Source organism: Vespula pensylvanica, chromosome 1, assembly GCF_014466175.1.
Source record: "Vespula pensylvanica isolate Volc-1 chromosome 1, ASM1446617v1, whole genome shotgun sequence".
In the NCBI taxonomy this organism is placed as follows: domain Eukaryota; kingdom Metazoa; phylum Arthropoda; class Insecta; order Hymenoptera; family Vespidae; genus Vespula; species Vespula pensylvanica.
The window spans coordinates 474,750-487,378 of NC_057685.1; the positions used below are offsets into that span (position 1 = coordinate 474,750).

General features: G+C 25.8%; 5 protein-coding genes across 8 annotated transcripts; 3 read left to right on the forward strand and 2 right to left on the reverse strand.

The window, feature by feature from the left end:
• The first annotated feature begins 9 nt into the window (after nt 1–9).
• Nucleotides 10–3,638, forward strand: LOC122635345 (cell cycle control protein 50A). Of its 2 annotated transcripts, XM_043825486.1 has the most exons (6): nt 10–130; nt 442–642; nt 750–1,574; nt 1,649–1,814; nt 2,019–2,075; nt 2,741–3,638. In XM_043825486.1, exons 2-5 carry the CDS (start codon nt 591–593, stop codon nt 2,029–2,031), a joined length of 1,056 nt encoding a protein of 351 aa, XP_043681421.1. In that variant the 5' UTR covers nt 10–130; nt 442–590; the 3' UTR covers nt 2,032–2,075; nt 2,741–3,638. The 2 variants fall into 2 exon arrangements, with proteins under 2 accessions (XP_043681421.1, XP_043681411.1); XM_043825476.1 differs by lacking the exon at nt 2,019–2,075.
• Nucleotides 3,639–3,852: 214 nt separating this feature from the next.
• Nucleotides 3,853–4,549, forward strand: LOC122635375 (39S ribosomal protein L42, mitochondrial). 2 transcript variants are annotated; one of them, XM_043825529.1, is made up of 2 exons: nt 3,853–4,025; nt 4,118–4,549. In XM_043825529.1, the coding sequence occupies exon 2, from the start codon at nt 4,118–4,120 to the stop codon at nt 4,469–4,471; it is 354 nt and encodes a 117-aa protein (XP_043681464.1). In that variant the 5' UTR covers nt 3,853–4,025; the 3' UTR covers nt 4,472–4,549. The 2 variants fall into 2 exon arrangements, with proteins under 2 accessions (XP_043681464.1, XP_043681473.1); XM_043825538.1 differs by having other exon boundaries at nt 3,858–4,015.
• Nucleotides 4,550–4,589: 40 nt separating this feature from the next.
• On the reverse strand, nt 4,590–8,428 carry LOC122635319. The gene is made up of 7 exons (XM_043825389.1): nt 8,190–8,428; nt 7,919–8,080; nt 7,617–7,846; nt 6,078–7,515; nt 5,818–5,919; nt 5,699–5,751; nt 4,590–5,612 (listed from the first exon to the last, which is right to left on the reverse strand). Exons 1-7 carry the CDS (start codon nt 8,267–8,269, stop codon nt 4,789–4,791), a joined length of 2,889 nt encoding a protein of 962 aa, XP_043681324.1. The 5' UTR covers nt 8,270–8,428; the 3' UTR covers nt 4,590–4,788.
• A 165-nt stretch (nt 8,429–8,593) lies between these two features.
• Nucleotides 8,594–11,426, forward strand: LOC122635323 (sec1 family domain-containing protein 2-like). Of its 2 annotated transcripts, XM_043825414.1 has the most exons (11): nt 8,603–8,747; nt 8,818–8,927; nt 9,001–9,243; nt 9,340–9,618; nt 9,695–9,880; nt 9,945–10,202; nt 10,281–10,409; nt 10,490–10,718; nt 10,806–10,914; nt 10,994–11,137; nt 11,198–11,426. In XM_043825414.1, the coding sequence occupies exons 3-11, from the start codon at nt 9,082–9,084 to the stop codon at nt 11,409–11,411; spliced, it is 1,710 nt and encodes a 569-aa protein (XP_043681349.1). In that variant the 5' UTR covers nt 8,603–8,747; nt 8,818–8,927; nt 9,001–9,081; the 3' UTR covers nt 11,412–11,426. The 2 variants fall into 2 exon arrangements, with proteins under 2 accessions (XP_043681338.1, XP_043681349.1); XM_043825403.1 differs by having other exon boundaries at nt 8,594–8,927.
• Nucleotides 11,427–11,433: 7 nt separating this feature from the next.
• Nucleotides 11,434–12,545, reverse strand: LOC122635367 (DNA repair protein XRCC2 homolog). The gene has a single exon (XM_043825519.1). It carries the CDS (start codon nt 12,253–12,255, stop codon nt 11,434–11,436), a length of 822 nt encoding a protein of 273 aa, XP_043681454.1. The 5' UTR covers nt 12,256–12,545.
• Between the last annotated feature and the right edge of the window lie 84 nt (nt 12,546–12,629).

The window sequence follows — 12,629 nt, forward strand, 5'->3', positions numbered from 1 at the left end:
AGTGTAACAGAGATAAATTACTAAGATTTTGTTTATCATCCAAGATAAAGTACATTCATTTTTATCGGAAATATTGGTGAACTATCGAAATTATTTTATATAGGGTTTACATAGTAATATTCTTCGAAAGGTATCATTTATGTACATATCTTTATATTCACATTTTATATATATATATATATTTCTTATTATATATACATTTCTTTTTACGAGGGAGAACTGCCTTAAGGTTATAGTTTTTTATATTTCATAAAAATTACAAATATTACTTATTAATATTTATCACTTATATGCACACTATCTTTTTTTTATATTCATCGTATGTTACAAATTAATAAAAAATTTATTGCAATTATTACCAATTATTAATAAAAAAATTCCCTATAGTTAACATTCGTCTAAACTTTTTTATTTACTGACGAAAGTATTTGTCGATTCTAGAAACTCTGAACTTCGTGATTGTTTAGTTTACAAATGATGATAATTAAGTGTGCAGATTTGTCAAACTAATATTACATATAATTATTTGAAGAAAGAAGACGAAGATATCGAAATATAGAACTTTATCGTTTTACGTTTATTGAGGCATTATGACACCGATGAGTGATAGTAGTTCATTACCTAAAACAAAAAAGCCATCAGGTAATTGTAATTTTGTATTAATGTTTAAAAAAATTATGTTACATTAATATTGATGAAAAATATTTGTTTCATTATGGCATCGTTTGATATATGTCTACTTTTAACAGATAGCGCATTCAAACAGCAACGTTTACCTGCTTGGCAACCTATTCTTACTGCTGGAACTGTGTTACCAACATTTTTTGTAATAGGAGTTGCATTTATACCAGTTGGAATTGGATTATTATACTTTTCTGATAAAGTTAAAGAACAAACAATAGATTATACCTATTGTAATTCTAACACTACTAGTGGTAAAAGATGTATGGATATAATTGCACAAAATCGAACAGAGCCTTGTTATTGTAAAATAAATTTTACATTACCTACGGACTTTGATGGAGAAGTTTATATGTATTATGGCTTAACAAACTTTTATCAGAACCATCGTCGATATGTAAAATCTAGAGATGATAATCAATTATTAGGAATATTATCGGATGAAGTATCTGGTGATTGTAAACCATTTGCGTATGAAGTTAATGACAGTAATATCACAAAAGCAATAGTCCCATGTGGAGCTATAGCCAATTCTCTCTTTAGTGATGAATTAACATTATATTCGAACAGAAATGGACGAGATGTACCATTATTGAAAACTGGCATAGCATGGCCTTCAGATAAAAATATTAAATTTAAAAATCCAGAAGGTGATTTAAGAGTAGTATTTTCTCCAGAAAGATTTGCTAAACCAAAAAATTGGGAAAAACATATCTATGATTTAGACCCATATAATGCAAGTAATAATGGATTTCAAAATGAAGATCTCATTGTATGGATGAGAACTGCTGCTTTACCAACATTTAGAAAATTATACCGTAGGGTTGATCATTCTGTAAAAGGTTTTACTGAAGGCTTACTTGCAGGAAATTATACACTTAATGTTAAATATTGTATGAAAATTTTTCTTTAGAAAAGAAACATATTCTTATTTCATATACATACTTATATACATGTTTTATTTTAGCATATTCAGTGTCTTCTTTTGATGGTACCAAAAGAATGATTCTAAGTACAACATCACTTTTGGGTGGAAAAAATCCATTTCTTGGTATTGCATACATAGTGGTTGGATGTATTTGCTTAGTACTTGGAATAGCTTTATCAATCATACATATAAAATATTCCAAGAGGTAAGAATCATTGTAATATAAATCAATTTGAAAACTGCTTTTAATTGTCATAAAATCAAAATTATGTAAATAAGTAAATATTAAGGAATCAATTTTTCTAATATGAAAGTAATAGTAGTATTCTATTGAAGAGTAAACATTTTTAGAATATAAAAAAAATATACAATTGTGATTGACAATGAATTATTATATAATGTTATACAGCAAACTAATGTAAAGATGACAACAAGAAAATATGTTTAAGGCACCATAATTGTTCTTGTAAGTGTTTGTAAAGTTGTGTTATGTTTGTCCAGTGTAATTTAATCAATCAGAGTGTGCATTTTATGTCTTTTCTTTTTATAAAAATGTGTTATTGAATGTATTGTATACTGTCTTTATAATTTGGAATGTCTTATAAAACAAAACTATTTTTTTTATGTACCAGATTTAGTAGCATGCAATTTAGTAGATAATAAAAATGCATGTGATTGTTGAATGTTATTTAATATTTCAGTTTATTATTATTTATGTATACATTTCATTTCAAACATTCATATTATATTTAAATATAGTTGTAGCATATTTATATTAGTAGAAGCATGTCAATCATTTCTAAAATATGATCATATCATTATTTGTATTTATTGCAAAGTTTTTTAAGAACTTAGGTAAAGTATTATAACATGTTGATAAAAACATATAATCTTTATTATTTAGAAATTAGAACAAAGATTAAAATTAATTTTTATTTTTTATTGTATATGTATAAAATATCAGAGATATTATATTACTTTAAGCATATTTTTTTATAATTAATTCTAATATGGTTTTTTATTTTTTTTTATGTGTATTGTATGCATTTGTTGTAATTATATTTTAGACTAATTTTTTTTATGTAAGTGTATAAATAATACAAATATTTATTGTAGAATTCTTTTTTTTAGCGTAACTGAGATGATTGATGTGAATCCAACTACAGAAAATCATTAAGAATAACTGGATTTAAAAAAAAATATTTATTGAATTGTGTTGGGCTAACTACCTCTATAATAAGATATGAACATATAATTTTGTCATATTTGATCCTGCAGTAAAAAGAAGCATTACAGTTTTGAAATAGTAGAAAAAATTGATTTTTGTAAAAGTTAAGATATAAATTACTTTATATTAGTAACAACGAAAAGGTGTATTTAATGAAAACACATTTTTGTGTACATCAAATATTATCACTAATATTACGTGAAATAGTTACTTTGTATTATATGTTATGAATTTTAGAGATTTATATAGAGAGTGTTTTATACCAAATGCTATATCAGAATTAGTTTCTTCTTAGTATTCTTATTTATTGATGTAATATTTTATTTTTATGTTCTTCATATTTAAGTAATACATATTTGTATTATTATATTGCGAGTAAATAATACTAAGATAACTATTTGAAAGATGTTCTATATATACATACATATATATATATTCACACACACACACACACACACACACACACACACACACACACACACACACACACACACACACACACACACACACACACAACTCTAAGTCAAGTAACAGATTTTATCCAAAGAACATAGATTTTAGAAGTAAATTTTTTTCCTCCTGATTTAAGCTCTTATCCTGATCAATAATAATCTTAAAAATTTATAATGTGGCAATAATGCAATATTTCTATACCTACATATTATTTTCATGAATAATTAGTAGCATAAATTATTATTCATAAGCATTTTCAACTTATACAATTTCCAATATTAAGAAAAATAGTATGTGCCTTATCTATAGAAGAAACTATTAAATTTAGCGTCTTATTTATGTCTTTGATTTGAAGATGCGATTACTATTCTAAATAAACGAATCTTTGATATTAATTAAAAATATATCTTTACTATCATCATAATAAACTTACAAATTCATGCTTTAATGTACTTATGTAGATATAAAAATATAAGCATTAATAAATATTCTAAATGTAAGCATCATAATTTTCTTATATATAAATCCTAAATATTCTTTTAGGATATTCAAATATTGGCGCCATTGTCGTAATCTTAGGTTATGTTCTCAATCATAGTCAATAATCAGCTGTCCCGAATGCAACAAATTTTTCCCTTTGTAACGTAAAATCTTTTAAAAGGTTTTTTGTTTTTATTTAAATAATAGGAAAAGAAAATCACGTATTTTAGCGTAATTTTGTCAAGGTTAAGCAATGTAAAATATTTTTAATTATATTATTTTATATAGTAACATACGTTTTATATATTTATATTAAAATTATACAATAATATATTTTTATTTAACAGATGAACACAATTGCGCGAATTGGTATTCGTATGTGGCGTGGAAAATATCCTAGCTATAGTACATTACCCCCAGAAGTTGTTGTATTCACTGATAAAGATATGATTATTTGTTGGCATCCAGATCAAGGGTTTCCTTATGAATGCTCAAAGCCTATATTAGAAGAACAAGTTCTTACATCAAATACAGTACTTAAAATCGGTGAAAAAGATATTCAAGATGTCTTCAGAAAAAAGAAAGAAGACGATGTCATTGCAGAATTAGCCAAATTAACCTTTACTACCAAGCATAAATGGTATCCTCGAAGCAGAGATAAAAAAGCTAAAAAAACTGAACCTGATAGACCATACTTGTAAAATATAAAAAGTAGATCTCTCTTTGTTGTGTGTATATTTTTTAATTTACTTTAATAAAGGTATATACTATTATCTTCATATAAATTTTTTTATTTTGATTATTGCACATTATCTTTTATAAGTTAATAAATATATTAAAACTGTAAAAAATACATACATACATATAAGTTGACAATACAATTTTCATTTACATTCACTTTTATGCAGTCTTTGAGTTACTTGATAATATAATCTTATAAGTGGACAGATTATTTACAATTATTATAATTTCTTTATATACATCTAATAAAAATAATTCTTTAAAATTTTTTACATTTTTATAAATGTTCAGGAAAGAGTTGTCTTTCACCTTCGTGCAATAAAATTTGTAATGCTTTATGTAACAAATATCTTCCAAATCTACATTTATCTCTCGAATTCCATGTAGCTATAATACCATAATATTCACCATTTTTACAATTTGATAAATGCTCAATACCTAATGCATCTATCATTACTGCTTCTCGCGTATATGCTTCTACTGGAATTGTGTTTTGGAATACATGTAAACATATAACACCATAGCCATCATTCCATATATCTAATATATGTTTAATTTTTTTGTTCAATACATTTTTTTCTTTTGAAACCCATATGTTAAAAGCGTCATAAAGATGAGAATAAGGTCTAGATCGTTTACCTTTTCCAATGTAAAATATAGAAGAAAGAAACGTCGTCCAAATCTCTGATTCGGTGAGTTGTGAAACACGATGCGGTAAATCTTCAGTTATGCGTGGATCCAATAAAAGATAATTAAAAGAAGTTTTAGATGTTCCTTCACGCCATCTACGAGATGGATCTGGTGAAATGAATTCCTTAAATACATTATTTTCAATTGTCCCATATAAATTCAAATCATTTATCCAATCTCCAAATGCTAACCATGGTTTCATTTGATTTACATTTGATACATTTTTTAAAGAAGACAAAGTTGTACACATTTGTTTATTTTGTATATTAACAAGACGTTTTAAATATAAATGTCTTGTGGTAGTAGTAATTGGTCCAGGCATATCACCTAATTCAGTTAGCTTTTGTCTAAGAATATGATCATCAATTAAAAGCAATTCAGGTGGAAAATTAGACGATAGTCTTGAGAAATCTAAAAAAAGATATTAAATAGCGACTTTCCAAAAACATACATCTTAAGAATCATCTTAAGAACTTCTAATAAATACTGTAACATACTTGTTTTATTCTTGCTAAAACTAAACTCGTTTTCCTTGTTATCTTCTTGAATGCTGAAATTATAGTCATAAACATTATAATGAAAATATAAGGCATAAAAAATTATTATGTTTACTTACCTGGCAGGAGTGATACACTTTCGTCGTTCTAGTAAAATGACTCCTTTTTCTGGATCTTCATACTTATATTCTTCCTGCACACTTATGTATGAAATAGAAGATCTAAAAATGTAATTATATTGTTATATATCATTGATTAATTTTTTTTTTAGTTATCATATTTACATAAATCGTATTTAACTATTATCCTATTAATATAATTTCTATTAAAATTTTTTTGTAAACTTTGACATTATTTATTATAATTACAAGACACTGACCCTGATATTGAAATATTTTGTTCTGATACATTATATTCATCTAATTTTCTATTCTGTAGATCATTTATTTCTGTATTATTTGATAAAACTTGTTTTTTAGTATCTTCTGTTGTTGTCATGTATTTTTCAATTTTAGAAACACAGTGATATGTCTTCATCTTTTTCAATTTCGTGAATGTAACTGATGATTGTATATGATTACATATTTCATATGGATCATTATTATTTACATGTTGATTATTATTGTTAATGATGTTTGTGCTTTCTAAATTTATTAAAGATTGTGAAGTATTTAAAGATATTGTTAAATCCTCAGAATCGTTTAAAACAACAGAAGTATCATCATAAGATAAAATATTTATGTTTTCATCATATTTGCCTTCATGTAATTTCACAGCTAATCGTTTATCCATATATTTTTCATTATTTTTCTGTTTAGGAAAATATGAATCGTCTGGTGATAACGATAATATAGAAGTATCACTTGAAATAAGATTAAATGTCTTGTCTGAATATTCTGATGTAGAATTCTTTTCTATAACTCCATTTCTCCTATATGGATAATAATATTTTTTCATATCTGTACAAGAAGTCTGGATATGCTTTTGCTTTCTTCTTGGTGTAGATTGAATCATTTCTTTTTTTTGCTCATTGTATTCACAAGAAATCGGTGATTTATAATGTTTCTTTGAATATGGTGTAAAAGTAGATTTCATGTATTTGTTTTTAGGATTGTTTGATGCAGAATAGCTTTCGACATTCGAAGTTTTTACTGTATTTTGTCTTTTTCTTGTGTTTATTGGAGTATAAAAATTTGGTGAAGTACTTATGATTGAATTGTCTAAAATATTTGACGAAACAAAAGGTAATTTATGAAAATCTGTCTTGCATTTCCTTGTAGATTTAGATTTAGGAGACTCAATCAGTGGTTCATTAAAATCATCTGGTAATAAATCTTTTTGCTCGAATTTTGATGTGACATACTTTTTTTTTGGTTTTATAGAATTAAGTTTAGAACTTATTTTTTGACTTGAAGATAATAATGGTAAAATACAACTTTTAGGTGAACTTCTTGTAGGCATACTTTGCTTTTCATGTTTTACATGATCTAAGAATGTTTCATTAATAGTTGCATCACTTGTAAGTGATGTAGAAAGAGAATTAATAATTTCACTAATGAGAAATTTCTCCTTTTTAACATTTTCATTAATGCGAAGTTTTTCAAACTTGAAATCTAATTCATCTTTCTTTAAATCTTGTTTTGATACAAAAGATGATATGGTGGAAGTCATATAGGAGTCACCTATACCACTAGATATGTGATCATTAGAATATTTCAAAATCATTTTACTCGAGTCATTATAATTTACATTTAACGAAGTATCTTTTGGTATGATATATTCAGCTATGGTATTACCATCATTTAAGACAATTTTATCTATAACATAAAATAATAAAGTTAATAATAAAATTTTTTAATTTTTTCAATAAGCAAAAACTGTACGTAAAAATTATATGTAATAATATATCCTTGCTTACCTAATGATATTTTGTATTTTGGTTTTTCATCTTCACCTATATTATAACCACAATATTTTCCAAGAAGTGTAATAACTTTATAATACTTTCCATCAAATGCATAATGAAATGGACTTTGACCTTCGTCATCTAACTGTAAAGGATCACCACCATTTGATAACAGTAACTCTAAAATACGTATTCTACCCCAGGCAGCGGCAACATGAACAGGTGTTAATCCATCACCAGATCTATAGAATTAAATATGAAAATTCCAAACTTATTTTATTTAAACTATGTTATATAAATTGATCGATTCTTACTTAACATTAGGATTTCCACCATGTCGTAAAAATAATTTCGTTACTTCTTCTGCAAATATTTCTGAATCATTGCCAATCACTAAATGAAAGGGAGTAATACCATGTGTGGGAATTAAAACATTGGGATCTGCCTCTTTATTCAATATAAGAGTTGTCACTTGTCTGTAATAAATTAAATATATAAATATTAAATGAAAAAAATAATTGTATTTATTTATGTTAATTATAAATTTGTACATGAAATATTTATATTCAAAATATTGTACTTCACTTTATATTTGTATCTTCCAAACCGTCGCAAAGTGAAGAAGCCAAAAATAGATCTCCTTTATTTTTTGGTGTAGTCAACATTTTTATTTTAAATATTATATTTGCTTAAAAAATGATATGTAATAATATAAATAATAACTTTTAAACTTCAACTGGTCAAACAAAGTATGTGATTGGTGCTTACATTATAATCGACCAACTTCAAGTATTGTAAGTCTTATAGACCTGTTGAAAGCGCCTCTAGTGTTTATTATTTCATTCAAAATTATCAGTCAAATTATCGACAGCAAGTAACAAATATTCAACAAACATGAGAATTAAGAACAATATTGCGAAAAACTTTTTTTATTGTGAAAATTATTGTCAATAATAATACAATCAATGATCTGATGATCTAAATTTTTTTATTTCTTTAATTATATACATATATAAATAAATATATGATAAAATAAAAGTAATTTCGTGCAATTTAAACTATTTGACAGATTTTTGAAAATATAAAAAAGGCAGTGACACAAATATTTAAATAAAGGAATATAAGATGAACTTCATTGATGAAGTAGAGAAGTTTACACATAAATGTTGGAAAAGTATTTTTATGGAAATACACGAAGCTGTTGTTTTTATAGATTCTGCAGCAACAGAATGTCTTCACTGGCATACAGGTGATCAAGGATATCTTGTATTAAAAACTGCAGGAGCACTTTCTGTACATGAATTAGCTACCTATAATTTACGTGTACGTATATATTTGTGTAAAACAATGAAAATAAGATTGACATAAATATATTTGTTGAAATATTTTTATATAGAATGTAAAGGATATAAATGATGGAAAAGCTGTGATTATATCCACTTCTGCTTATGCAGATTTCTATGAATATATTATTAAAATGATAATGGAACAAAATACATTTAAAAGTTATACAATTATTACTACTGTACACTATAGAACAATGAATTACGATAATAGTATATCAAATAAAGAAATAAAGAATTATACAAAAATGAAAGAGGATTTACAAAGTTCCATAAATTCTAAAAATCCTATGCAGGTAATTTGTTTGAGTTATTTATATTCATAAATTCATCATAAGTATAAATTACTTCTGAACTTTATAAAAATATATTAATTACATGTTATTTTATAGAATGTTTCTATAGATATCATTTATATCCCTATTTTCATAAGTCTTCTAACCAGAAGTTTATTTACTACTCCACCATTTGCAAATTTAATGCCACCAATTCATATACCTGAACCTAATAAAATTAAAGAAACAGAATTGTATATAAATCATTTTGTAAGTTCTTTGGAAAGCTTGTTTCATCACTTGGATATTACAGAAGACATATATTCAATTGGTAAATGTAGTGATTATATAGCAGAAACATTAAAAAATTTACCTGCAGCAATCAAACGTAGATCTGTGAGTATATAATTTATCAAATATAAAAGATTATAATTCTATATTTATATATGTGAGTTATTAAATTTTATATTAGAAACTAAATGGAGCATCTGGGTCCAGAATATCTTTAATTTTAATTGATAGAACATTAGATTTATGTGCAGCTACTAGTCATGATACAAGTTCAGTTCTGTCAAGGATGTTATGTATTTTACCACATTTACCTAACCACACTAATGACATTGCAGTAAATATGAATCCAATAGTTTGTGGATCCATGGTAAATATATAAATATTTGCTTATTGTGTTATTATATCACATATTAATGATATTATCACTTAAGATAGATGCACCATTTACTGAAATACCAGGATGTTTAGCAACTACTGATAAAAGTTTGATTGACATCTTGATCTCAAAGAAACAGCAAGCTGTCCTTGTAACTGCAAATCATTTACTTCAAAATATTTTAACATCAAAAGGAAGTCCTAAATCCAAAATAAGTACAAGAGTTTCTGTCCATAGTTTAGAAAAGCAAATGTACAAATTTCAAGATAAGAATGAGATATATTCTACATTAGAATCCAGCAAACAATTACAAGTGATGTAATTTTTAATATTAATAGTCTTCAGAATATGTTTACAAACTTAATAAATAATTTTTATTACGAATTTTCAGATAATTTGGGCAATTGTGCAATCACTGAAATCAGATAAAAATACGCAGATAGAGTTGCTTCTTAGTATTGAAAAATTGGTATCACAAAATGTAGCAGTTAGTAGAGATTCTTCAAGTGTATTAACACAAGTAATTATTAATTTATCTTTAAGGAGATTAATTCAAAAAATTATTAGAACATATGAAAAATAAAATGAAATCCATTTTAGCTAAGCAACATCATAAAAACACGACATGATAGAAAATTAGATACTGAAAATCTTCTTGCTCTGTTAATATATGTTTATGCCCTTGCTGGTACAGAAATACATTTTTCACCTGCTCAAGAACAGCTTTTAGAAGAATCCCTTTCTATGGCTGTGTATGAAGACATAAAAGTTTTTAATGAAAGTACAGATATTACAAATGGGGTTTACCAACAAATTTTATTGTTATTAGGTTTATATCAATAACAAATTTTTGTTAAAATAATAATAAGTATATTCTAGTGTTTTAAGATAATTTAAAACATATTGTTTAATTTAGGAGTCACAGATGATGAATCTGCAAAAGAGATTTCAATAAAGACAGCAAAACATTTTATCACCATGCTGCATGATATAGCAAAAAAACGAGAGGGATTGCGCAATTATGTGTAATTTCATTAAAATTACATTATTTCTTAATTATGATAAAAGATTCCACTGGATAAATTAAATTCTGTTATATTACAGATCTTTGGTATCTGATCCTCACCCTAGTGAAATGGTTCAATATATTAGTATATTAGAACAATTAGTGAAAGATATAATAAATCCAAAAAGACCTAAAATTCATGATCTACATGCAAAATCAATGCATTCCAGTATTAGCTTCAAGTAAGTATGCATAATACATTTCATCTATGATCAAATAATATTTAAACTATTATGTTATAGCCTTTTTTCAAAAAGCAAGATAGAACATCATCCTGCAAATAACCCATGGATATTAATATATGTTGTTGGAGGTATTACACCAGAAGAAAGTAGAAAAGTTCAAGAAATAATATCCACATATAAAACAAATTGTTCCATAACACTTGCAGGATCTAGACTATTAAATCCATCAGACATAGTAAATGAAATCCTTTTAATGGGAATAAAAAATTGAATTTATAAATATAAATATCTGATTAATCTCTTTCTGTTATCCATTTAATAATACCAGTATCAATCATGAAGCTAATAATTCTTGTTCCTTTTTTTGATTTTATTAAACATAAATGTTTTTCTGAATCAATATTTTTAAATAAGTGAATAATATAATTTAATTCTTTTGGGATATTTGTAGTAATAAATTTCATGGATTCAATATCATTTGTAGTCACTGTACTTGGCCTTGTATAAATTGTTATAACATTGTACTGAGATGTGGTTGCTTGAACAAGTTTTATTAAATTTATCACATAGGAATCTATAGACTTAATATTACTATTTTCTCTAGTTTGCCAATAATATGCTGATATACTATCAATTGCTAAAATTACAATCTTGTTATTGCGAAATAATATACTTTCTAACGTTTGCAATGTTAGTAAAAATTGATCATTTCCATAACAATTAATTATAATTAAATTATCGAGCACGTCATTAACAATTTTACTTATCGTTTCATTGTTCACTCTCTTTATACCAACGGATTTATATACATCGGTTACAATCGTCGACATTACTTTAATTAATTTTGATATTTGAAAATGACAATCAGTATTTATTAATACCGCTGAAGCTGCTAGTCCTTTAACACGGATACCATCGTACGTATCAGGAAGTATGCACTTAGCAAGAATGTTTGCTAAAAGAAGTGATTTTCCACTGGATGCATTTCCAGTTATTTCTATAATGTCCGTATTTCTTAATCCGTTAAAAAAGAGAGTATCGTCAAAGTCTGAAACGCATAAATTTTTTCTTAACCGTGTAATTAATTGCAATCCACTTTCGAGATTTGATTGCATCGTAATTATATATCGATTTTTAAATTTATTGTCTTAGGCACTAATTAATCACGATAATACTTTATATTCAAATTCCCTTTTATTATTTCTTTTCTCTCATAAGATATCTATGATACATGAAGCTATATTTATATGAAGGTACGAGCCTTTCCCATTTCCCGAAGAATTAAAGTGTTTGTACCAATTAGCGAACGCATTCTATACCACACTATTGATGATTGGTGCTTACCAGTACTAATCATCGACCAAATTATAAGATAACCGATCGCGCCAACTGGTGGATTCGATCTAGGATATGGATTCTTTCCTTCGGTACGACAAGCGTTGTACACTACCCTAACTTTCAATATACTCGGAGACTATACATACTATTA